This window comes from Salmo trutta, chromosome 11, assembly GCF_901001165.1.
Source record: "Salmo trutta chromosome 11, fSalTru1.1, whole genome shotgun sequence".
NCBI classification, from domain to species: Eukaryota; Metazoa; Chordata; class Actinopteri; order Salmoniformes; family Salmonidae; genus Salmo; species Salmo trutta.
The window spans coordinates 7635733-7661822 of NC_042967.1; the positions used below are offsets into that span (position 1 = coordinate 7635733).

The window sequence follows — 26090 nt, forward strand, 5'->3', positions numbered from 1 at the left end:
GAAGGCGCACCCGGGTGGATGCTGGTTGGAAGAGCGCGCTTGTTTGAAATGGAAAAGCGTTGCGGTAGCTTTTGATAAAGAAGAACATCAAGACGAAGCAGCTGCTTTACAAGTGGGATGCACTGTTGAGCGCTACATCCTGAGGGGTTCGTGCTGATTGTACAGAGATTGTGACAGCCGGTTAAATGGCGTCCCTTAACAATGCAAGAACAAGATGTATGTCAGGAGAAGTGCAGTATTATCAGAAGGAGACGTATACTTGGAATACAGAGGAGGAATGGAGGGAAAAAGAGAGGCAGGGGAGGTCTCAGAGGGAGAGGGAGGAAGTCGGTGAGCTTGAGTCGGTTAAAAATGGCGGGAAAAAGGGAGATGGTTTGTTAAAAAAGAATGATAGAAAGTGTAAGCAGAGTGAGCTGAAGACAGGAGGAGAAATGGAAGTGAATGAGGTCGAAGTATCGGATGTGGTAGGTGTGGTGAAGTTCTCGGAGCCCGAGGCTTGCACTTAGGGTCAGGATAAAGATGAGTCTGTGACAGTAGGAGTGAAGTTTTTGGTAAAAGTGGACCGTTGCCTTTTGACTGATCCATTTGTGGTTTCAGGGTGGGTGAAAACAGAGTTGGGTGCTGTGGAATCGATGAGGGTAACCAGAAGTGGTCTTGTGATAATTGTTTGTGTTTCTGCTGGTCAGAGGGAGAAGGCGCTCGCCGTTAAACGAATTGTTTTGCTCTCAAGAAAAGGGCACCATTGAAAGGAGTGATTACCGGGGTAGCAATAAATGTAAAAGTTGACCAACTGAAGGGGAAGATTCCCAGTGGTTGTGATGCTCGTCGCACAGACAGGGTGGCGTGAGTGATGAAACAGAAGAGTCATTGTCTGTTCTTTTGAGTTTTGATGTTGTCTTTGGCCGACAAAGTGATATTAGGATATATAAGTTATCCTGTACAAGCTTTTGTGCCGAATACATTACGTTGTTACAGGTGTCAAGCTTATGGGCATGTGGCAGCAGTGTGTAGGCGGGAGGTTCCTAGGTGTGAGAAGTGTGCAGAAGGGCATGAGACAAAGGAATGTGTAGCATTGGGGAAAGTAGTGGTATGTGTTAATTGTAGGGGTGCCCATCAAATCAAACTTTATTTGCCACATGCGCCGAATACAACAAGGGTAGACTTTACCGTGAAATGCTTGCTTACAAGCCCTTAAGCAACGAGTGCAGTTCAAAAAGAAGAAAATATTTACCAAGTAGGCTAAAATCAGATCAGAAATGTTCCATGCGAGAGACTCAGGTTGAGGTTTCCAGGGTCAGAGTAGTGCAGAAGTTGTCTTATGTTGAGGCAGTGAAGAAAGTAGGGGAAGATGAGTCAAGGGGGAGGGATCCTGAGAGGAGTGGTGTGAATAGTAGATCTGTACCAGTACAGAAGGATAAACCAACAAGTGATATACGTTTCAGTAATATGTTAGTTTTTTTTGGCATTTATAGCAATGATTATCAACTGTACTGCAGGGGTGGAATGTAAGTCTCAGAAAATTGAGGTTGTGGTGGCAGCTGCAGAGAGGTAGTTGTGTGTGCGAGATTTGACATCAGAAGAGTTACAGGGTGTGTTAAGTGGTGGTGTCCCATCCTTTCATTTTTCTATTGTGTTATTGACTGTACGTTTGTTTATCCCATGTGTAACTCAGTGTTGTTGTTTTTGTCGAACTGTATAAGTGAGTTGCAAAGTATAAGTGAGTTGTACTCCAGTCTAGTAGGTGGCGGAAATGCAACATTTATTGGATGCCAACCGCCGTTAAACCTCGAAGAAGAAGCCCACATCGGTTTCCGGTTCACGGAGGACATACTTTCTGTTCTCCCTCAAATGCGGAAAGGCCCATGAATAGGAGGTTTGATGTGTAAAGTAATAAGCAATACCGTATTTCAAAGAACAGCGCGCATAGAATTTTTATTTATCCGCCAACCAATAACATCTGTGTAAACAATGACCAATAACAATTAGCATTTTTGTTGATATTTAGACTTTTATTAACATCCTGGAACTCAAAACTGCACAACATCACTCCATGTAGAATTTAAGTCGCGTTGGAGTCCGAACTTACTTGATAGATGTTATCTAGGTAACGTTAGCTAACTGTATGGTTTTCACACTCAAATAGCCTCCATCATGGAACTGCTAGCGAATGCAGCCGTGGCAGAGATCTGTAAACTCGTAGACGACGACAATGCAGTTTTTGGAAATAACTCAAAGCCAGAAAGAAAACGGGATTATGGAGGAAATTACAGATACTGGAACTAGTGGCACGAGAGCGCGTCCTCGCCAGTTGTCCCAGTAGTGTCAAGATCTTCGACCTCTACAGAGGAATGGCAAGAGGTAAATTTTTCAGAAGGCGGATGCTGTGGGTCATATCTAGAAGGCATGTCATGCCGCTAATGTCAAAAGTTGCGTCGGTGAGAACTTTGGGATTTTAGCTAATACTTTTCCTAACCTTAACCTAATTATAATAACCTGCTACATTAAGTATCCAAAGCTGCTTAAAGTCCGCTAACCTGATACGAAAAGTGACTTCTGACATTAGCTGCATACTACCTCGTCAAAATCGACGCTACGTGGACAGTACATAATTGAACCACCCCCTTACCCCCCAATAACACTTTTAGGTGAAGGACATCTCACTTGAGGCCACAGGAGCTTTGTGAAGCCAGCGGGACACAACGTGTGGTGAGATGATCAACCCAGAGCTATAGATGAGGGGAGTGGAACCTCAACCCAGCATGTTATCGTGATAGAGGTTGGTGTCATAGTGTAACATAGAAAATTACTGTACATCAAATGTGGCTCGTTTATTTCAGAAAGGCTACCCTCAGCTATTAATTTTCTTACATGTTCATCCTTATTTATGTGCTTGTGAGACTTCCCAGCAACATTGTTATCCAATTCAAATCATGTACAGATAATAACCTCTCGTGTCAGGCTGCAGGTCCTGGGGTCAAGCAGGAGAGGACTGAAGGAGAGGACCCAACACACAGCAGAGACATCCAGACTAGAGCAGTGGCTGGAGTGATGCCCCCTGTAGCCATGGAGGACCTCCCCACCGTCACCAGGACCCAACGCAACATCAGTGACGTCAGTGGAACGGCGAACACCGTCCTCAAGTCAGAGACAGACACCAAAACTTTAACTGTAACACACAGGCTCTTACACACAGGATCTGACAACAGATCAGACCCAGAGAGACTGGGGCTGGGTAGACTGGGCAGTCCTCTTGCTCCTGCGTCTGAGTATTTACCTGTATTTCACCAGAGCCAGAGGACAGTTAATTCCCGTGGGGATGGTGAAGGTGACGCGTTAGACACTGGCAGTGATCCGTCTTGTTCTTACACTACAGAGATGGACCCTGGCAACATATCCTTGGGTTTAGAGACACAGACTGATCTATCTAGAGGGAACTGGAACCTGTACAGTAGTAGTGTATACTCTGAAGGGTGCCTAGATAGGAAAGGGCAGGGAAAGCGGAAGGCGACATACCTCCTACATGGAATGCAGAGATTTCTTAGATTACAGGGAAAGTTTAGAGACAAATTCAAATATTCACGACCCACTCCCCTTTCCACATGTTCAGGGGTTGCGACCCAGTTTCCTCATCGATGGGGCCTTCCGATTCAAATGTCCTTTTCGATCAAGTATTGAACTCAAAGGGCCAAATCGCGGGGATGGGGAGCAAAATCAGTCAATAGTAAAGAGAAACGGTTCCTCTGCATGTTCTGTAACAAAGGCTTCAGCTGCACCCAGAAGGTGGAGATCCACCAGAGGGTGGATTCTCCCGACAGCACCAGCTGAACATGCACCTGAAGGTCCGCAGGGGAGAGAAGCCATTCGCCTGCACACACTGCAGGAAGAGGTTCTCAGAGAGGAGCTACCTAAGGACACACCAGCAGAAAACAATCCCACTCTAGAACATAGAATGAAACCATTCCACTCGATAGCTTCTGATGTTTAGATCAAACCCTGCATTAAAGACAAAGATGAATTGTGATTGTTGTCAGCAGAAAACATCCACAGATGCATTTGGAATTACGAGAGTAAAATATTTCAGTGTTGAATATTCCTGTGTAAAATATTGCATGCAGACACTGTGTGATATATAAGACATACAGTGCCTTCAGAAAGTATTCACACCCCTTGACTTTTTCCACATTTTGTTGTGTTACAGCCTGAATTTAAAATTGATTAAAAAGATTGTTTTTCACTGGCCTACACGCAATACCCCATAATGTCAAAGTGGAATTATGTTTTTAGACATTTTTCCAAATAATAAATAAATGAAAAGCTGAAATGTCTTGAGTCAAGTATTCAACCCCTTTGTTATGGCAAGCCTAAATACTTTTGTGAGTAAAAATGTGCTTAACAAGTCACATAAGTTGCATGGACTCACTCTGTGTACAATAATAGTGTTTAACATGATTTTTGAATGACTATCTTATCTCTGTACGCCACACATAAAATTATCTGTAAGGTCACTCAGATTGAGCAGTGAATTTCAAACACAGATTCAACCATTAAGACCAGGGAGGTTTTTCAATGCCTTGCAAAGAAGGGCACCTATTGGTAAAAAAAAGAAGACATTGGATATCCCTTTGAGCATGGTGAAGTTATTAATTACACATTGGATGGTGTATCAATACAAAGAGACAGGCGTCCTTCCTTACTCAGTTGCTGGAGAGGAAGGAAACTGCTCAGGGATTTCACTATGAGGCCAACGGGGACTTTAAAACAGAGTTAAATAGCTGTGATAGTAGAAAATTGAGGATGGATCAACAACATTGTAGTTACTCCACAATACTAATCTAATTGACAGAGTGAAAATAAGGAAGACTGTACAGAATAAAAAATATTTCACAATATGCATCCTGTTTGCAACACGGCCCGCTGCCAAAACCTGTGGGCTCTCCTTCACTGCAGCCAACATGAGTAAAACATTTAAACGTGTTAACCCTCACAAGGCTGCAGGCCCAGACGGCATCCCCAGCTGCGTCCTCAAAGCAAGCGCAGACCAGCTGGCTGGTGTGTTTACGGACATATTCAATCAATCCTTATCCCAGTCTGCTGTGCCCACATGCTTCAAGAGGGCCACCAATGTTCCTGTTCCCAAGAAAGCTAAGGTAACTGAGCTAAATGACTACCGCCCCGTAGCACTCACTTCTGTCATCATGAAGTGCTTTGAGAGACTAGTCAAGGACCATATCACCTCCACCCTACCTGACACCCTAGACCCACTCCAATTTGCTTACCGCCCAAATAGGTCCACAGACGACGCAATCACACTGCACACTGCCCTAACCCATCTGGACAAGAGGAATACCTATGTAAGAATGCTGTTCATCGACTACAGCTCAGCATTTAACACCATAGTACCCTCCAAACTTGTCATTAAGCTCGAAACCCTGGGTCTCGACCCCACCCTGTGCAACTGGGTCCTGGACTTCCTGACAGGCCACCCCCAGGTAGTGAGGGTAGGTAACATCTCCACCCCGCTGATCCTCAACACTGGGGCCCCACAAGGGTGCGTTCTCAGCCCTCTCCTGTACTCCCTGTTCACCCATGACTGCGTGGCCATGCACGCCTCCAGCTCAATCATCAAGTTTGCACTACAGTGGTAGGCTTGATTACCAACAATGACGAGACGGCCTACAGGGAGGAGGTGAGGGCCCACGGAGTGTGGTGTCAGGAAAATAACCTCACACTCAATGTCAACAAAACAAAGGAGATGATCGTGGACTTCAGGAAACAGCAGAGGGAGCAGCCCCCATCCACATCGACGGGACAGTAGTGGAGAAGGTGGAAAGTTTTAAGTTCCTCGGCATACACATCACAGACAAACTCAAATGGTCCACCCACACAGACAGCGTGGTGAAGAAGGCGCAGCAGCGCCTCTTCAACCTCAGGTGGCTGAAGAAATTCGGCTTGTCACCAAAAACACTCACAAACCTTTACAGATGCACAATCGAGAGCATCCTGTCGGGCTGTATCACCGCCTGGTACGGCAACTGCTCCGCCCATAACAGTAAGGCTCTCCAGAGGGTAGTGAGGTCTGCACGCTTCACCGGGGGTAAACTACCTGCCCTCCAGGACACTTACACCACCCGATGTCACAGGAATGCCAAAAAGATCATCAAGGACAACAACCACCCGAGCCACTGCCTGTTCACCCCGCTATCCTCCAGAAGGCGAGGTCAGTACAGGTGCATCAAAGCTGGGACCGAGAGACTGAAAAACAGCTTCTATCTCAAGGCCATCAGACTGTTAAACAGCCATCACTAACATTGAGTGGCTGCTGCCAACATACTGACTCAACTCTAGCCACTTTAATAATGGAAAAATGGAGGTAATAAATGTATCACTAGCCACTTTAAACAATGCCACTTTATATAATGTTTACATACCCTACATTACTCATCTCATATGTATATACTGTACTCTATACCATCTACTGCATCTTGCCTATGCCGTTCGGCCATCACTCATTCATATATTTTTATGTACATATTCTTATTCATTCCTTTACACTTGTGTGTATAATTGTTAGGTAAGATTACTTGTTAGATATTACTGCATGGTCGGAACTAGAAGCACAAGCATTTCGCTACACTCGCATTAGCATCTGCTAACTATGTGTATGTGACAAATAAAATTCGATTTGATTTTAATAAGGCGCTGAAGTAATACTGCAAAACATTTTGCAAAGCAATTTACTTTTTGTCCTGAATACAAAATCATATGTTTGGGGAAAATACAATATATTACTGAGTACTGTACCATTCCAAAACCTCCCAAAGGTGTTCGATGGGATTGAGGTCAGGGCTCTGTGCAGGCCAGTCAAGTTCTTCTACACTGATCTCGACAAACAATTTCTGTATGGACTTTGCTTTGTGCACAGGGGCGTTGTCATGCTGAAACAGGAAAGGGTCTTCCTCAAACTGTTGCCACAAAGTTGGAAGCACAGAATCGTCTAAAATGTCATTGTATGCTGTAGCGTTAAGATTTCACTTCACTGGAACTAGGGGGCCCCAGACCATTACTTCTCCTCCACCAAACTTTACAGTTGGCACTATGCATTGGGGCAGGTGGCAAGCTTTACACCTTTCCAGCCGACACTTGGCATTGCGCATGGTGATCTTAGGCTTGTGTGCAGCTGTTCAGCCATGGAAACCCATTTCATGAAGCTCTCGACGAACAGTTATTGTGCTAACGTTGCTTCCAGAAGCAGTTTGGAACTCAGTAGTGAGTGTTGCAACCTATGACAGATCATCGGCTGTTCCGTTCTGTGAGCTTGTGTGGCCTACCACTTTGCGGCTGAGCTGTTGTTGCTCCTAGACGTTTCCACTTCACAATAACAGCACTTACAGTTGACCGGGGAAGCTCTAGCAGGGCGGAAATTTGACAAACTGAATTGTTGGAAAGGTGGCATCTTATGACGGTGCCACGTTGAAAGTCACTGATCTCTTCAGTAAGGCCAATCTACAGTGAATGTTTGTCTATGGAGATTCCATGGCTGTATGCTCAATTTTATACACCTGTCAGAAATGGGTTTAGCTGAAATAGCCAAATCCACTCATTTGAAGGGGTGTCCACATACTTTTGTGTATGTATATATATATAGTGTATGTGCCCTAGCCTACCACACAATGGCGCTATGGATTTATTTTCACTGGTTGACGCAGACATGCTCAGGAAAGTGATATCACAACTTCAGCCTTCTACCTGCCTTCTTGATCTTATCCCCACCACCTTCTTAAAACAGTTTTTAATTGCATATCTGAAGAAGTGCAAGCTATTGTTAATATTGTTAAACTCCTTGTTCACAGGCACTTTTCCCACTGCACTAAAAACCGCTATGGTAAAACCCCTTATGAGGAAAAGTAAACTAGATTCTTTAGCTCTTAGAAACTTTCGGCCAATCTCTAACTTTGCATTCTTAAGCAAAATTCTGGAGAAAGTGGTGTTCAAACAGCTAAATCATTTATCTGTTTGAACAAATAATACAGTGCCAACTGTATTTTTGAAAAATTACAATCTGGTTTTCGGGCCCACCACAGCACAGAGACCGCCTTAGTTAAAGTGGTAAATGATCTTAGAGCCAACACAGATGCCAAACAGCTCTCTGTTCTTGTACTCTTGGATTTAAGTGCTGTATTCGACACTGTTGACAACGATGTCTTTCTGGACAGACTGGAGAGGTGGGTTGGCCTCCGGTCCAGTTCTAAATTGGTTTAGGAACTATTTAATCGGTCAAGAGTTTTTTTGTCACCCTTAGTGAACAATACATGTGGCATACCACAAGGTTCGATTTTGGGTCGGGTACTGTTCAGTTTATATATGTTATCAGAAAGCACAGCATGGATTTTCACTGCTACGCAGGCGATACACAACTTTTAATTTCTGTGTCACCAGAGGATTTTTAGCTCCACAGACAAATTATTAGACTGTGTTAGTGATTTAAATACTTGGATGGCTCACAACTTCCTCCAACTAAATCAAGACAAGATCGAGGTACTTATTGTTGGAGCTTAAGCACAGAGAGAACCTGGCCACACTTTTTAATTCAATAAAGATAAAACACCAGGTAAAAAACATAGGTGTTATTTTTGTTTCGGAACTCAATTTTGAGTCACACATTAGGAATGTGACCAAAATAACTTTTCACCACCTGAGGAACATTGCCATGGTGGGGCTGTTTCTCTCTCAGGCTAATACAGAGAGACTCATATATGCTTTTATTATAAGCAGGCTTGACTACTGTAATGCTCTCCTGTCTGGTCTACCCAAGAAAGCCATTGGTCAACTGCAAAACATACAGAATGCTGCAGCATGGGTACTGACCAAGACCAGACGGAGAGCACACATTACATCGGTTTTTAGGTCTCTGCACTGGCTGCCTCTGAGTTTTCTAATTCATTTTAAGATTCTTCTCTTGGTTTTTAAATCAATCCATGATTGTGCATGTCAAGCTTGGGTGTAGTGGGTGAGGAATCAAATGCAGGAAGCTGCGATACAGGGTAGTGGCTTTAATAAGCACAACGGCAAAAACACAAGCCTTCCCAAAACAGCGATCAAAGCGCACAACAAAACAAGGTGCCCCAAACACAGGGGACAAAACACTTTTGGTGCAAACACACGCACTACTGCAAAATACAAAATCAGAGTGTCACCAAGCAAAGCAAACAGAGAAACACAATCACGTACAAAAACCATACATCCTACGCTAACCTAAATACCCCCCCCCTTTCTAATGACTAACCCAAAACAGGTGCGTGCCTACCTAGACCAACCAAACGAAAGTGAAACAAAACAGGGATCGATGGCAGCTAGTAGTTCGGCGACGACGACCGCCGAGCCCCGCCCGGCCGAGGAGGGGCGCCACCATCCGTCACAGTCGTGACAGTGCACCCCAATACATGTCAGACATGCTTTTAAATTATGTACCCAGTAAGCAGGGTTGGGTAGGTTACTTTCTAAATGTAATCCGTTACAGTTACTAGTTATCTGTAACGTAACTTTTGGATTACCTAAACTCAGTAACGTAATCTGATTACATTCAGTTACTTTTAGATTACTTTCCCCTTAAGAGGCATTAGAATACGACAAAAATGTGTGTTACCAATTGAACCACATCTATTGCAGGATAAATCAATGTTAAAGTTTACATAGCTGGCCATATATTGATGTTAAATTTTACTTTATGGGTTGGTTATGTTGGCTTCTTCTAACTCATCGCTTTCTACTACATATAATAATACGATTAAATTAGACTTTGTTTTTTAATGTAAAGATATATTAAAATTCCAGTCATTCAAATAAATGTTATACCCCTGATGTCGAGGAATAGGACTTGGAAATATGGAAGTATAGATTAGCCAAATTGTTTCACCTTAGCATAACCCCAAAACTAAGGACTTATTATCCAGCCCTACTCTGTTGTTTATGACTTTGTTGTCATGGAGGACTGATTGGGCTCATTGATTCTAGTTGAAAAATTAAAAGCTGCGCTCATGGAATGGCATGCTTTGAGCACTACTGAAAAGTGCTATTTACATGTGAAAAATGAACACCATATGCTGCATTTGCTATAGGCCTACTGTTTACCTTTTTGTTGGTGACACTTTGATATCTTGATAATATGTAGCTGTTTAAAGGGCAAATCCACAGATGAAACAATAACAAAATGGTCGCCCCGCCTCTGTTTTGGTAAAAAGCTGAGGGATGGAGCTGGAGAAATGTAACCACTGTCAAATTAATAGACAGCGCTATGGATGCAAGGACCGACCATCCATGACATCAAAATTATTGTTTTAACCATGTTATGAGGCTATACAGTGTTTGTTTACAAACATTGGAGAAAAACAAGCTTATATTTTGGGTTCCAATGGAGTGTGACAGTTGAACTAAGCTTGAGGCATTTTATAAGTTATATTCCTCAAGAATCAATGGATATATAAATCCAAAATGGATGTAACAATTACAGATTGTCCCTTTTAAGTCTATCAAAAGTGTGTGAGTTTGAACATGTGTCCATTAGGCCTATGGATTAAAAAAATGTATCAGCATGAATTAAAAGCCCAACTTTTATTCCATAGGCTGGGACCGCTGGCTGTCAAAAACAAGGATTGATAGGCAGCGTAAACTTCTTGAATTCAACCATTATTGGGTTCAAATACACATTTATATTTGTGAACAGCCGTCCACAACAACCACAATCCGTAAGGCGCAAATAGCTAAATGAGAGAACAGCAGTGTGATTCACATCAATGCGCTATGTAGATATCAATAATAAGTGATATCCGTATCGCCGTAGACTACACCACTACTGTCATCCTTACCTCCAAGCTTTTATTCAAGTTGGATAATCTTTGGATGCCAACAGCAGTCGTACCATTGGAAGACATAGCTTGGACTGTTGCCAACAAAAGCCTATTCCTCTTTTCCCGCGACCCATCAAACACATTTGGTGTGTCATCATAGTGGTCTCTGACTTCTGGTCAGACTCACTCAGGTGGAACAAACTTAAAACTTGTGCCTTTTTTCAATGCTGATTTGAATGTCTTTGAGAACAGAGTAGTGTCAAAGAACCTCCTTTCTGAATTTAAAAGTAATCCTCGAAGTAATCAGCTAGTTTTTCAAAAGTATCTGTCAAATCAAAGTAGCAGAGAGAACAGTCTATGACTTTGGTGGCTGGAGTCTTTGACCATTTTTAAGGCCTTCCTCTGAAACCGCCTGGTATAGAGGTCCTGGATGGCAGGAAGCTTGGACCCAGTGTTGTACTGGGCCGTACGCACTACCCTCTGTAGTGCCTTGCGTTCGGAGGCCGAGCAGTTGCCATACCAGGCAGTGATGCAACACGTCAGGATGCTCTCGATGGTGCAGCTGTAGAACCTTTTGAGGATCCATGCCAAATCTTTTTAGTTCATCAAGTTCATCCAGATTTTTATGGTGCATTTAAAACGTGGTTATGTTCAATAGAATGAAAAGTCAAATTTTGTGTTTCAGACTTGATTGAGACTCTCTTTAGTATACATCACATCTGATCTCACCCTATTCTTCATACACCCGACAGAGCTTTATAACCAATACACACTTACTAAATATACCTACACATACCCACACACTAACAAACACCTACTGTAAACATCAAAACAGTTTAGTCAGGTTTGTCCGATGATGATGACATAGCTGACTCATATTTACCCACAACATCATATTCATGTCCACCATGATGGGTTTAACAACAATGAAGTCATTCTGTAACTACAGTACAGGACTCAAATGTAGTGGGGATGGATAAACACTCCATGTTGAAAGTGTGTTTATTATCTTTGTGTACGTACCTGAGGGAGTGTATGTCTGTGCAATCTGTATCACCTCTCTCTTCCAGGAGGAGGAGGGTCCAGAGGTGCTGCTGGTGAAGGAGCAGGGGTGTGAGGAGGGTCTGGGGAACCCTGAGGGGAATATGGTCATGGATAATAAGCAAACTACACCTCCTCCTGAACCCACAGAGGAACCAGCTGAGCATCACAGGACCACACAGAGTCTCACTGAGGTGAGCCCACTGTGAACTACTGTCTGAATGGTATTAGGTCAGGGTCTGTATCCACAAACCCTCTCAGAATAGGAGTGATGATCTAGGATCAGTTTTACCTTTTAAATCATAATGAATAAGATTATTTGGAAAGATCCAAGATCAGCACTTCTACTCTGAGACTCTTTGTAGATACGGGCCCAGGTCTTGATAAATTTTGTCTTAAGTGTTTAACCATGCCTTTGAATGATCAAACCATTAAAGAGTGTCAAGTAATCAATTTAACTAACATGTATACATTGTATCAAATCAATTAACATGTTTGCATTGTACTCAAAGCAATCCCTTAGCCAATCATAGCTCCATAGCAGGGTGCTCATATCAGATTTCTTGATCCAACATCCTCTCACTCTGTATCTCTTACAGTCAGTAGACATGGAGGATGGGAAGCCTGATTTGCTGCTGGTCAAAGAAGAGACAATAGAAGACGGACCAGAGAGCATTGATCTGCTGAGTGGACTTAAGATGAGGGAGCAAGGTAAGGGAGAAATATATATAACCTACATACAGTAATAGATTTTCAATGGGAATAGTGATGCACCTGGCTATAGTTTTTTTTCATTCAAAAAAGGAAGTCAATACAATTTATGTGTAAAATACAAAAACACAATGTATAAACTTGACAAAAAAGAAAACAAATCAGTATATAGAGTTTTCTGGCATGTTTATAATGTCTATTTTATAACCTCTTTCTGCAGGTGGTTGGCTGGAGGCTAACAGAGGAGACTGGGTGGACATCTTGGATTCCCAGATCCAGACCGGTGCAGGGGACAACATCACTGGGCAGGCCAGGACCAGAGGTGACATAGTGGAGGTCAATGGATGGGACAGCGTCTTCAACTCTGGACTGGGGGACAATGTCAACCACAACCAGAAACAGACAGTGGAACACAAAATAACATCCGGATTTAGTCTCTTTGACGACAGATTGGCTGTGTCCACGATGAAGTGTAGATTTGGTCTGCGGGGATGAGGAGTTGTCCGTATGCGGCAGAAGAGATAGACACAGACTCGGCTAGCGATGCTCAGTCCTGATCCTATAGTTGTGATTCAGAGAGACTGATGGCACCTCAGGTTAACCCCCTAACAGGTGCTGCCTTCAGCCTGCCTTCTATATGATCTATCAACTGGAACATGGACCCTGAGACAACACAGACACTCCCTGGCCTTCATCCTCCTCACACTCTCCTAATGTTAAACCAGACCTCAGACAATGCCAGTACCCCAACACTAAATGTCTACACAAGCCCAATGACAAATGACAGTAGTAGAGATGCTAACAGCAGATCTGGTGGCAAAGAGAAGCACTTCCAGTGTTCATTCTGTGGGAAAGCCTTCAGTTTCCCCAAACAGGTGGAGATCCACCAGAGGATGCACATGGGGGAGAAACCTTCCGGCTGCCATCTTTGCCGGGTGAGTTTCTCCCAGTTTTCCAACCTGAAGAGGCACCAGAGGGTCCACACAGAGGAGAAACCCTGCAGCTGCCCCCAAGGTCACATGCGCTTCACCCAAGCTAGAAGCCTAAAGAGGCACCTTAAGGTCCAAACGGGAGAAAGGCTGTTTGCCTGTACGCACTGCAGGAAGAGGTTTTCAGAGAGGAGCTACCTCAGGATACACCAGCAGAAAAACCATTCCACTCTAAAAAATAGAAACAATTCCACTTGATATATTTTTACATTTAGATCAAACCCTGCATTTAAGACAATGATTAATGTTCCTTGTTGTCAGCAGAAAAGATCCACAGATGCATTTGGAATAACGAGGTTAACAGATTTCAGTGTTGAATATTCCTGGGTAGAATATTGCATCCTGACATTGTGTGATACACTGTATAATACTGTATGATATACTGTATAACCCAAAAGTTTGGGGTCACTTAGAAATGTCCTTGTTTTTAAAAGAAAAGCACATTTTTTGTCCATTAAAATAACATAACATTTATCAGAAATACAGTGTAGACATTGTTAATGTTGTAAATGACTTGTAGCTGGAAACTGCTGTTTTTTAATGGAATATTATCTACATAGGCGTACAGAGGCCCATTATCAGCAACCATCACTCCTGTGTTCCAATGGCACGTTGTGTTAGCTAATACAAGTTTATCATTTTAAAAGGCTAATTGCTCATTAGAAAACCCTTTTGCAATTATGTTAGTACAGCTGAAAACGGTTGTGCTGATTAAAGAAGCAATAAAACTGGCCGTCTTTAGACTAGTTGAGTATCTGGAGCATCAGCATTTGTGGGTTTGATTACAGGCTCAAAATGGCCAGAAACAAATAACTTTCTTCTGAAACTCGTCAGTCTATTCTTGTTCTGAGAAATGAAGGCTATTCCATGCGAGAAATTTCCAAGAAACTGAAGATCTCGTACAACGCTGTGTACTACTCCCTTCACAGAACAGTGCAATCTGTCTCTAACCAGAATAGAAAAAGGAGTGGGAGGCCCCAGTGTACAACTGAGCAAGAGGACAAGTACATTAGTGTCAAGTTTGAGAAACAGACGCCTCACAAGTCCTCAACTGACAGCTTCATTAAATAGTACCCGCAAAACACCAATTTACACGTCAACAGTGAAGAAATGACTCCGGGATGCTGGCCTTCTAGGCAGAGTTGCAAAGAAAAAGCCATATCTCAAACTGGCCAATAAAAATAAAATATTAAGATGGGCAAAAGAATACAGCCACTGGATAGAGGAAGATTGGAAAAAAGTGTTATGGACAGACAAATCTAAATTTGAGGCGTTCGGATCACAAAGAAGAACATTCGTGAGGTGCAGAAAAAATGAAAAGCATGGTGGAGGCAATGTGATGGTCTGGAGGTGCTTTAGTGGTGGTAAAGTGGGAGATTTGTACATGGTAAAAGGGATCTTGAAGAAGGAAGGCTATCACTCCATTTTGCAACGCTAAGTGACCCCAAATGTTTGAATGGTAGTGTATAAGCCCAAATGTTTGTTACATATTGTGTTTGTACTGTGTAAGCTATATGATGTTCACAAATTCCTATTCCATTACTTCCATGGAACGACTTGATTTTTTTCACAAACTTTTAATGAGAAAATGAATGCAGTTCATCAAGTTCATGCTGATTTGTTGTTGAGACGTGTATGTGTGGTTTTCATAGGGTGCATTTGACACTTGTTCATTTTTAATAAACACAAAATGGGACTTTTCATTCTAAGACTTTCATTGTGACTCTTCAGTATTCATCACATCTGATCTCACCTTATTCTGCGTACACCAATACAACCTACAAAGGGCCCAATTCAATCAAATGCACTTTAGCCAACATCCGCATAGCTGACGTTTTGATGTGTCGGAGGTGGAACTGGAGGTAGCACTGTCAAATCCACAAGCGGCTCCAGGCATTATACCTAAAGCGGACATTGCCATTGGCTGCACGGAGTTGCTGTCACGTCCTGACCATAGTAAGATGTGATTTTCTATGGTAGAGTAGGTCAGGGCGTGACAGGGGGTGTTTTGTGTTTTTCTATGTTTTCTATTTCTATGTTTAAGTTCTAGTTTTTCTATTTCTATGTTGGGGTTGTTTGGGTTGATCTCCAATTGGAGGCAGCTGGTCCTCATTAGCTCTGATTAGAGATCATATTTAAGTAAGGGTTTTTCTTCCTGGGTTTTTGTGGGCAGTTGCATTCTGTTTAGTCTTTGTACCTGACAGAACTGTAAGTTGATCGGTTCCTTTTGTCATTAGTGTTTTGAGTTAATAAATATCATCATGAGCACTTCGTGACAATGATCAGGAGCAGCTGGTCACTGATTTTTGACAGCGCCAACGCAATTCCACAGCCAAAACAGCTATGCAGGTGTCTGCTATAGCCGGTTAATGATGGATCGTATTGAATCCAAGCCTTAATATACTTACACATGCCCACACACTAACAAACACCAACTGTACATGTCAAAATAGTTTAGTCAGGTTTGTCTGTTGATGACTTTTGACTTATCATAGCTGACTTATTTACCCACATCAAATTTATGTCCACCATGATGGGTTTAACAACAATGAAGTCATTCTGTAACTACAGTACAGGACTCAAACGTAGTGGGGATGGATAAACACTTCGGGGCCAAACATTAGAAAAAGTAGAAGTTCAAGGTTAAGTTTAAGCATCAGCCAATTAAAATCATTGATGTAGTGGCACGTGATCAAAAGCTACATGTTAGCTGTTCCCATTGCATAACCTTGCACATTTATCCCTATGATAACCTCACCAGGTGGCCTTTACTATTTCCTGAAACAAATTCCGTATCAGCCAATTCAAATCATCGACGTAGTTGGACGTGTTCCTACACTTGTTCATGGTAACGTCCTTAAGAGAATTAAGAGAAGTACAACAGCACATACTGATAATCAATGCAACTACATCAAGTGTATTTAACTAACTGGTCAAATTGCTCTCTGTGTAGAGTGCCTAACTCCATGTAGTTGTCGCAGATTGTGACAAGGGTTCGAATCTCATGTTTTTCTCACCCCATTTGAAATGTAGAATTAAATGTATTGTGTGTTGAAGGGACGTAGCCAACAGCTTGAACATTAAAATTAAGAATGAATTTAATAAGGAGCTACCTCTTTTGAACAGCCTTGTAGACTAAAAAACTGTAAAAATGCTTCACTGATGAAGAGTGACAAACTTTGTCCCTTTAGGTTGATACTGGTGTTTTATAGTCAGTTAACTATAGTGCCTTAATTTATGTTTTCTTGACATGTAGTAGTGAAGATGTGTGTAATGTTGAACCTTTTCCAAAGTATTCTAAAATAAATGTTATCAAAGCGAGGGTACCAGATTTACAGAAAAGGTCAAGTGTTACCATAGTGAGAAAAGTTATTGGACCTGTCACATGTGTCGCAATGAAAGTATTGAACTTCAAAGTTGAGTGTATGACCATTTTGTTCAAATTAAATACAAAATTGAGTCTGTGCTGACTGACTTGGTTATTTATGTATCATTGCAGGGACTGAGTTTCACTTATCTCAGTCGAACCAAAACATACTTAATTATTGAATCAATACATATGGAACAATTTTATAATAACCACCAATGGCTCCATATTGTTTACAGTGTTAGAGATGGACTTGACTGAGGTTAATATTCTATAATAAAATGTCATGTTTCTGTGTTTACAGCAAAGAGTTTCTTATTTAAAACGTTATGCTCTTCTGTTCAATTTGTGTTTATAGTCTGCAGTCCATGAGGATCTACTGATATCCGGTGATGCTGATGGAAGAGACTTGACCTCTGAGGTGGCTGGTCACAAACCCTGGCCCCGGATCAGAACCCTGGATCAGGAGCCGTCGCGCTTCCTTCCCAAGTCGGAACCAGGACCCAACCATGAAGGAAAGAGACTCCACCACCACACAGAACACAACCAATGGACAGGTGGACTGAACAACCTCAGTCCTGGTGGTCATCAGAAAGACAGAGGCTCCAGTCAGGGATCCAGTCTGCAGCCCAGACCCTTTTCTTCACAGTCTCAGTGCAGGGATGAAGCAGGGCCTGGGGCTGGTAGAGATAGACCCTCCTGTTCCTATGATACAAACACCACAGTATCCATGATGAACAGAGCAGGTCACCCTGCGCTTCAGCCTTCACAGAGAGTGGTGGGAGACCCCCTGGTGGTAGTCTATCAGGAAGCCTGTCTTCTCCTTCAGGATCTTGTTTAATGCCTAGTGAATGGGTTCATAAAGGTCTGGGTCTAGACTTCCTCAGTTACCTCATGGTTACCCCACCAATACAGACAGGGTCAGGATGGGTGTTCACCACAAGAGGTGCCTAACTTGCTCTCTAAGCAGATTCTCTCCCACTGGATCTCCCTGGCATAGCGCAGCAAGGGTTAACTACTGTAGCGCTATAGGCCCCAACTCCACCAGGGTTCTGGCAGCGTCTTGGGTGTTGTTTAAAGGGTTGACTGTAGGAGATATTTGTGCTGTGGCGAGTTGGGCATCACCACACACTTTTGTGAGATTTTATCGCTTGAATGTCACCGCTCCCAGTTTAGCCCACAGCGTGCTTACTGCGGGGACAGGGGACTGAAAGTTGACTGAATGAAAGGTAAGGTAACGTTATGACTATAACTACTGTTCCCTGAAGGAGGGAAACGAGGTACGACACCCGTTTGGCCCCGCACCGCCCGTTACTGGGCTCGTTGAAGAGCAGTATTAAATTGAAGGAATGGATCGAGCTTCACACTTTTCGCCTGTGGAAGGCGGGACTTCCAGCGAGGTGTGGATTTCTTTGGCCTTCATTGGATTTTAGATCCTTCAACCATAGTATGTTATACCTCATTTCCCTCCTTCAGGGAACAGTAGTTATAAAGTTACGTTAAGAGTACAGTTGAAGTCGGAAATTTACATACACTTAGGTTGGAGTCATTAAAACTTGTTTTTCAACCACTCCACAAATTTCTTGTTAACAAGCTATAGTTTTGGCAAATCTACTTAGTGCATGACAAGTAATTTTTCCAACAATTGTTTACAGGCAGATTATTTCACTTATAATTTGTTGAATCACAATTCCAGTGGGTCAGAAGTTTACATACACCAAGTTGACCGTGCCTTTAAACAGCTTGGAAAATTCTTTAGAAGCTTTAGAATAAAATGGCTTTAGAAGCTTCTGACATCATTTGAGTCAATTGGAGGTGTACCTGTGGATGTATTTCAAGGCCTACCTTCAAACTCAGTGTCTCTTTGATTGACATCATGGGAAAATCAAAAGAAAACAGCCAAGACCTCAGAAAAAAAATGTAGACCTCCACAAGTCTGGGTCATCCTTGGGAGCAATTTCCAAATGTCTGAAGGTACCACGTTCAACTGTACAAACAATAGTACGCAAGTATAAACACCATGGGACTACACAGCCGTCATACCGCTCAGAAAGGAGACGCGTTCTGTCTCCTAGAGATGAAAGTGCAAATCAATCCCAGAACAACAGCAAAGGACCTTGTGAAGATGCTGGAGGAAACAGGTACAAAAGTATCTATATCCACAGTCAAACGAGTACTATATCGACATACAGTTGAAGTCGGAAGTTTACATACACCTTAGCCAAATACATTTAAATTCAGTTTTTCACAATTTATGACATTAATCCTAGTAAAAATTCCCTGTCTTAGCTCAGTTAGGAACACCACTTTCTTTTAAGAATGTGAAATGTCAGAATAATAGTAGAGAGAATGATTTATTTCAGCTTTTATTTCTTTCATCACATTCCCAGTGGGTCAGAAGTTTACATACACTCATTGTAACGGCCGTCGTTCAAATGAGACCAAGGTGCAGCGGAGGATGTGTTCATCTTCAGGAATTTATTAAAGAAAGAACACGTTAGACAAAAACCGACAGCCAAACAGTCCTGTCAGGTGCAAACACTAAACAGAAACAATTACCCACAAAACCCAAAGGAAAAACATGCTCCTTATGTGTGACTCCCAATCAGCAACAACGAGCTTCAGCTGTGCCTGATTGGGAGCCACACACGGCCCAAAACAAAGAAATACAAAAACATAGAGAAAGGAACATAGAACGCCCACCCAATGTAACACCCTGGCCTAACCAAAATAAAGAACAAAAAACCCCTCTCTATGGCCAGGGCGTTACACTCATTTAGTATTTGGTAGCATCGCCTTTAAATTGTTTAACTTGGGTCAAATGTTTCAGGTAGCCTTCCACAAGCTTCCCACAATAAGTTGGGTGAATTTTGGCCGATTCCTCCTGACAGAGCTGGTGTAACTGAGTCAGGTTTGTAGGCCTCCTTGCTCGCACACGCCTTTTCAGTTCCGCCCACAAATGTTCTATAGGATTGAGGTCAGGGTTTGTGATAGCCACGCCAATACCTTGATTTTGTTGTCCTTAAGCCATTTTCCACAACTTTGGAAGTAAGCTTGGGGTCATTGTCCATTTGGAAGACCCATTTGCAACCAAGCTTTAACTTCCTGATTGATGTCTTGAGATGTTGCTTCAATATATCCACATAATTTTCCTGCCTCATGATGCTATCTATTTTGTGAAGTGCACCAGTCCCTCCTGCAGCAAAGCACCCCTACAACATGATGCTGCCACCCCCGTGCTTCACAGTTGGGATGGTGTTCTTTGGCTTGCAAGCGTCCCCCTTTTTCCTCTTAACATAACGATGATCATTATGGTCAAGCAGTTCTATTTTTGTTTCATCAGACCAGAGGACATTTCTCCAAAAAGTACGATCTTTGTCCTCATGTGCAGTTGCAAACCGTAGTCTGGCTTTTTTTATGGCGGTTTTGGAGCAGTGGCTTCTTCCTAAAACAGATCATTTTTACTAGGATTAAATGTCAGGAATATGAATAACTGAGTTTAAATGTATTTTGCTAAGGTGTATGTAAACTTCCGACTTCAACTGGATATGCTATTCTGTTAGGTCCTATTTTCCAAACCCGCTACGGTGCTTTAGGTGCCAAGAATTCGGACATGTTGCAGCATTGTGTAGAAAAGAGATCCCACGATGTGAGAAATGTTCAGGAGGGCATAGTAAGGGGAAGTGTAAAGTTGGGATAGAGAAAGCACTGTGTCAACTGTGCAGCTGGGGATCAGAAAAGCCATGTGAGAGAAAGACAGGTTGAGATTACCACAGTTCGAGTGGGGCAGAAAGTTTCCTACGCTGAGGCAGTAAAGCAAATAGAGGATAGCTCAAGGGTGAGTGATTTGACTGGGAGCCCCCCCCCCAGTGAGTAGGCCTGAAGAGAAAGATCCAGAGAGGATGAGCTTTATTAAGGTAGGATTTCTTGCGTTTATTGCTATGGTTATTATTTGTATTGCACTGATGGAGCATAAATCCCAGAAAATAGATGTGGTAGTGGCAGCAGCAGAGACATTTATGGGTGTAAGATTTTAGTGCAGAAGATCTACAGGGGGGTTCAAGAGTATAGGTTCCATCCTCCCAGGCTGTTCTCCTGGAGTAGGATCTGGTAGGGCTAAAGTCGTGAGATAGGGGTGGTTGGTTTTTGGGTTATAGTGGTGTATATGTGTAGAGTTAGATGGTGGTGAGATTTACTTTTTTACTTTGCTTGAACTATTTTTTTGTGACAAAATGTGCAATTCACACTCCGACCTGTGAAAGGCAGCAATGCGCAACACAGCGTCTAGTCTGCCGGAAAATCACACAAAGACGTGACCAAGAAGAATTTCCAAGTTAGCGTTTTTATTGTTGTTATTGAAACCTTTATTAACACTCTTGAACTCAAAATATGACTAATTTAACTGCACAGCGTTACATATTTAGCCCATGTAGTGTTTAATTCGCGTTGGAGACAGGACTTGGTTGATACATGTTATCTAGGTAACGATAGCTGCTAACGTTAGCTAAAAATGGCTAACTGTATGGTTTTTCACACTCAAATAGCCTCCATTATGGAGGTTCTAGCGAATGCAGCTGTGGCAGAGATTTGTAAACTCGTAGACGACGACTATGCAGTGTTTCGTTTGGAAATAACTCAAAGCCAGAAAGAAAACAGGACATTGCGGAGGAAACTACTGGAACTGAAGGTGGCACGGGAACGCGCAGAGAGGACAATGCGAGAGCGCGTCCTCGCCAGTCGTCCCAGTAGTGTCAGATACAGAGCACTGGCAAGAGGTACTTTACATTTAGCAGAAGGCCGAGACTTGAGCATTTACAGTATCTAACCACCACTTTTTCCCCACTCTCAGGTGAAGGCCACAGGAGTTTTGTGAAGCCAGCGGGACACAATACATCGAGAGATGACCAACCAATCACTGTTGATGAGGGGAGTGGAACCTCAACCCAGCACTGTATTGTGATAGAGGTTAGTGTTGCATAAAGAATGACAGTTACTTTGTAAATCAAATGTCCCTGTTTATTTCAGTAAGGCTCCCCTCAGCTATTCACGTGCTTACATGTACAGTACATCCTCATTTACCTGCCATAGGGGAGCTTGTGAGACTTCTCTGCAAAGTACTGGTAATTACCTATCTTCTTGTGTCAGTCTGCAGAGGCTTCAGTTCCAGGGATCAAGCAGGAGAGGTCTGAAGGAGAGGAAGACCCACGGCACAGCAGAAACATCCAGACTGGAGCGGCCGGAGCACCCCCTATAGCCACGGAGAACCCCACCACCACCCGAGCGCAGCCCAGGACCCGATGCAGCATCACGGAGGTCAGTGGAACGCCGAACGCCGTCCTCAAGTCAGAGACAGACACCAAGATCTTAACTGTACACACAGGATCTGACCACAGATCAGACCCAGAGAGACTAGGGCTGGGGAGACTGGGCTGTCGTCCTGCTCCCAGCTCAGAGTATTTACCGGTATTTCACCAGAGGACGGTTCATTCCCGTGGAGATGGTGACGCGTTAGACACTGGCGGTGATGATCCGTCTTGTTCTTACGCTACAGAGATGGAACCAGGCAACATATCCTTGGGTTTAGACACACAGACTGATCTGTCTAGAGGGGACTGGAACCGGTACAGTAGTAGTTTATACTCTGAAGGGTGCCTAGATAAGAAAGGGGAGGTTATAGTGGTAGATGAGGTGAAAGTGGAGGGTGACGTTCCTCCCACATGGAATGCAGATCGTCACCTTGGAGACAGACACTCACAGGGCAGAGATTTCTTAGATTACAGGGAAAGCTTAGAGACAAATCCAAATGTCACCACCCACTCCCTTTCACACACGTTCAGGGATTGTGTTCCAGAGTCCATGTCGATGGGGCATTCCGATTCACACGGCCTCATCCTTTTCGATCAGGTATTGCACTCAAACGACAGGGCTAGAGCTCAGGGAGGGGGAGCAACATCAGTCAATAGTAAAGAGAAACGGTTCCTCTGCATGTTCTGTAACAAAGGCTTCAGCTGCCCCCAGAAGGTGGAGATCCACCAGAGGGTCCACACAGGGGAGAAACCATTCAGCTGCCCCCAGTGTCACATGTGCTTCGCCCAGGCCTGCAGCCTGAAGAGGCACCAGAGGGTCCACACAGGGGAGAAACCCTACAGCTGCCCCCAGTGTGAGAAGAGGTTCTCTCGCCAGCACCAGCTGAAGACGCACCTGAAGGTCCACACGGGAGAAAGGCCATTTGCCTGTACCCACTGCGGGAAGAGGTTCTCAGAGAGAAGATGCCTAAGGATACACCAGCAGAAAAACCATTCCACTCTATAACATAGAAAGTAACCATTCCACTCGATGGCTTCTGATGTTTAGATTTAACCCTGCGTTAAAGGTAGACTCAGCGAGATGATGCAAAGCACAAAGTAAAAACAGCAGTAATGGGTCAATTTCTGCAACAACTAAGACCGTTGAAGCGAGAGGCTAAACTTCTCTGCGGTTTTGTTCCCGAGCTGTGCGCATGCGCAGGTACTCTTTGTGACTAGGTGAGACCAAAGTCTTGCATCGCACTCATCGCAATATCTGCGGTGCTGCTCCTGGAAACCTCATGATGCTGAGTCTTCCTTTAAAGACAAAGGTTAATTTTCATTGTTGTCAGCAGAGATCCACAGATGCATTTGGAATAACGAGAGTAACAGATTTCAGTGTTGAATATTCCTGGGTAGAATATTGCTTGCAGACATTGTGTGATATATAAGCCTAAAAAGTCTATTATATATTGTGTTTGTACTGTGTAGGCTATATGATGTTAGGAAATGCCTATTTCATTACTTCCAGACACTTTTAATGAGAAAATGAATGCATCATTTTAGTTAAGACGTATGTGTGGTTTTCATATGATGTATTTAAAACTTGTTTAATAAACACAAAATGGGACTTTCATTCTAAGACTTTCATTTTGACTCTCTTTAGTATACATCACATCTGATCTCACCGTATTCTGCATAAAAACGACAGCACTTTATAACCAATATACACTTGCTAAATATACCTACACATACCCACACACTAACAAACACTTACTGTACACGTCAAAATAGTTTAGTCAGGTTTGTCTGACTCTATAGCTAACTAATTTACCCACAATATCATATTCATGTCCACCATGATGGGTTTAACAATAATGAAGTCCTTCTGTAACTACAGTATAGGACTCAAACATAGTGGGGATGGAAAACACTCAATGTTGAAAGTGTGTTTATCTGTGTGTACGTACCTGAGGGAGTGTATGTCTGTGTAATCTGTATCGCCTGTCTCTTTCAGGAGGAGGAGGGTCCAGAGGTGCTGCTGGTGAAGGAAGAAGGGTGTGAGGAGGGTCTGGGGAACCTTGAGGGGACCATGGTCATGGAGGACAACCAGACTACACCTCCTCCTGAACCCACAGAGGAATCATCTGAGCAGCACAGGACCAAACACAGTCTCACTGAGGTACGGATAAAGGCCAGGTCGTGATTAATCCCTCATTGCCCAATCAGAAGATGCTCCATAGCAGGGTTCTCATATCAGATGTCTTGATCCAACATCCTCTCACTCTGTATCTCTGACAGTCAGTAGACATGGAGGATGGGAAGCCTGACCTGCTGCTAGTCAAAGAGGAGACAGTAGAAGATGGAGCAGAGAGCATTGACCTGCTGAGTGGAGTAAAGATGGGGGAGCAAGGTAAGGGTGAAATACATATAGCCTACATACAGTAATATTGGAATAGTGATGCGCCTGGCTAGCTTTTTTCCTAATTTTCCTTATTCCTGAACTGAAATCAGTACAACTTATGTTTACATACAAAAACAGACATTATAATGTATGAACTTGACCAGGTAATTTACAAAAAAAACTCCATATGCAGAATTCTTTGCCATGTTTTTAAAGTCTATTTTCTAACCTCTTCTTGCAGGTGGTTGGCTGGAGGTTGATAGTGGAGACTGGGCGGCCATCTTGGATTACCAGACCGATGCAGCCAAGGGCCCAGGGGACGACATCACAGAGCAGGCCAGGACCAAAGGCGACATAGTGGAGGTCAGTGGATGGGACAGCGTCTTCAACTCTAGGCTGGGGTACAACACTGTTAACCACAACCAGAAACAGACAGTCAAACACAAAACAACAACTGAACTCCATAACAACAGACTGGATGAGACCAGGGCGAGACATAGATTTGGTCCACGGGGACGGGGAGGTGTGCATATGCGGCAGGAGAGAACAGACAGACTCGGCTAGCGATGCTCCGTCCTGCTCCTATAATTATGATTCAGAGAGACTGATGGGGCCTCAGGTTAACCCCCTAACAGGTGCTGCCTTCAGCCTGCCTTCTATAGGATCTATCAACTGGAACATGGACCCTGTGACAACACAGACACTCCCTGGCCTTCATGCTCCTCACACTCTCCTAATGTTAAACCAGACCTCAGACAAGCTACACAAGCCCATTGACAAATTACAGTAGTAGTGATGCTATCAGCAGATGTATTGGCAAAGAGAAGCGTGTGTTCATTCTGTGGGAAAGCCTTCAGTTTCCCCAAACAGGTGGAGATCCACCAGAGGATACACACGGGAGAGACATTGTTGGGGTGCCACTGGTCCTGTGCCAGTTTCTCAGACACATCCAACCTGAAGAGGCACCAGAGAGTCCAGACAGGGGAGAAATCCTACAGCTGCCCCCAGTGTTAGAAGAGGTTCTCCCACCAGCACCAGCTGAAGGTCCACACAGAAGAGAGGCTGTTCGCCTGTACACACTGTGGGAAGAGGTTCTCAGAGAGTAGCTACCTCAGGATACACCAGCAGAAAATGCACACAGACCCCGTATAATGTAATGTAGTACTAGTTAGTTAGATTGTAGTTAATTCTGTTGGTTTAGGATGTAGTAGGGAACTGGATGAGGTGAACTGAGGAAAGAATGTGTGTGATGAGGCAGAGTAGATGATATGGTGATGGTTGGTGTGATGGTGTCTGTAAAAATGCTTTACTGATGAAGAGTGACAACCTTGTTCTGTTTGATACTGTGGTTTATAGTGAAATAATGATCGTGTCTTATTACATTTTTCCTTCAAAGTATTTAAAAATGCATTCTATCAGTGAAGGTACCAGATTTAACTTCACGTTATG

At 43.3% G+C, this 26090-nt stretch overlaps 2 protein-coding genes and 2 long non-coding RNA genes across 5 annotated transcripts in view; all 4 read left to right on the forward strand.

The window, feature by feature from the left end:
* LOC115201881 (zinc finger protein GLI4-like) overlaps positions 1-26090 on the forward strand; it is a 225254-nt gene that overhangs the window by 90389 nt on the left and 108775 nt on the right. The gene's annotated exons all lie outside the window — the stretch shown is intronic.
* On the forward strand, positions 1811-3719 carry LOC115201951 (uncharacterized). 2 transcript variants are annotated; one of them, XR_003879852.1, is made up of 3 exons: positions 1811-2358; positions 2646-2776; positions 2959-3719. It is a non-coding gene; the product is annotated as an uncharacterized LOC115201951 (long non-coding RNA). The 2 variants fall into 2 exon arrangements; XR_003879851.1 differs by having other exon boundaries at positions 1817-2776.
* On the forward strand, positions 12004-12913 carry LOC115201955 (uncharacterized). Its single transcript, XR_003879856.1, has 3 exons — positions 12004-12079; positions 12485-12596; positions 12817-12913. It is a non-coding gene; the product is annotated as an uncharacterized LOC115201955 (long non-coding RNA).
* LOC115201866 (gastrula zinc finger protein XlCGF48.2-like) lies at positions 21217-23873 on the forward strand. The gene is made up of 3 exons (XM_029765744.1): positions 21217-21727; positions 21802-21917; positions 22098-23873. The coding sequence occupies exons 1-3, from the start codon at positions 21463-21465 to the stop codon at positions 23262-23264; spliced, it is 1548 nt and encodes a 515-aa protein (XP_029621604.1). The 5' UTR covers positions 21217-21462; the 3' UTR covers positions 23265-23873.

Bases quoted from the DNA above. Each gene is read 5' to 3' on its own strand.
- LOC115201866 (XM_029765744.1), top strand. From the start codon at position 21,463: ATGGCTAACTGTATGGTTTTTCACACTCAAATAGCCTCCATTATGGAG. The intron at 21,728-21,801 runs GTACTTTACATT...CCCCACTCTCAG, and splicing joins ATACAGAGCACTGGCAAGAG to GTGAAGGCCACAGGAGTTTT. The intron at 21,918-22,097 runs GTTAGTGTTGCA...TTCTTGTGTCAG, and splicing joins AGCACTGTATTGTGATAGAG to TCTGCAGAGGCTTCAGTTCC.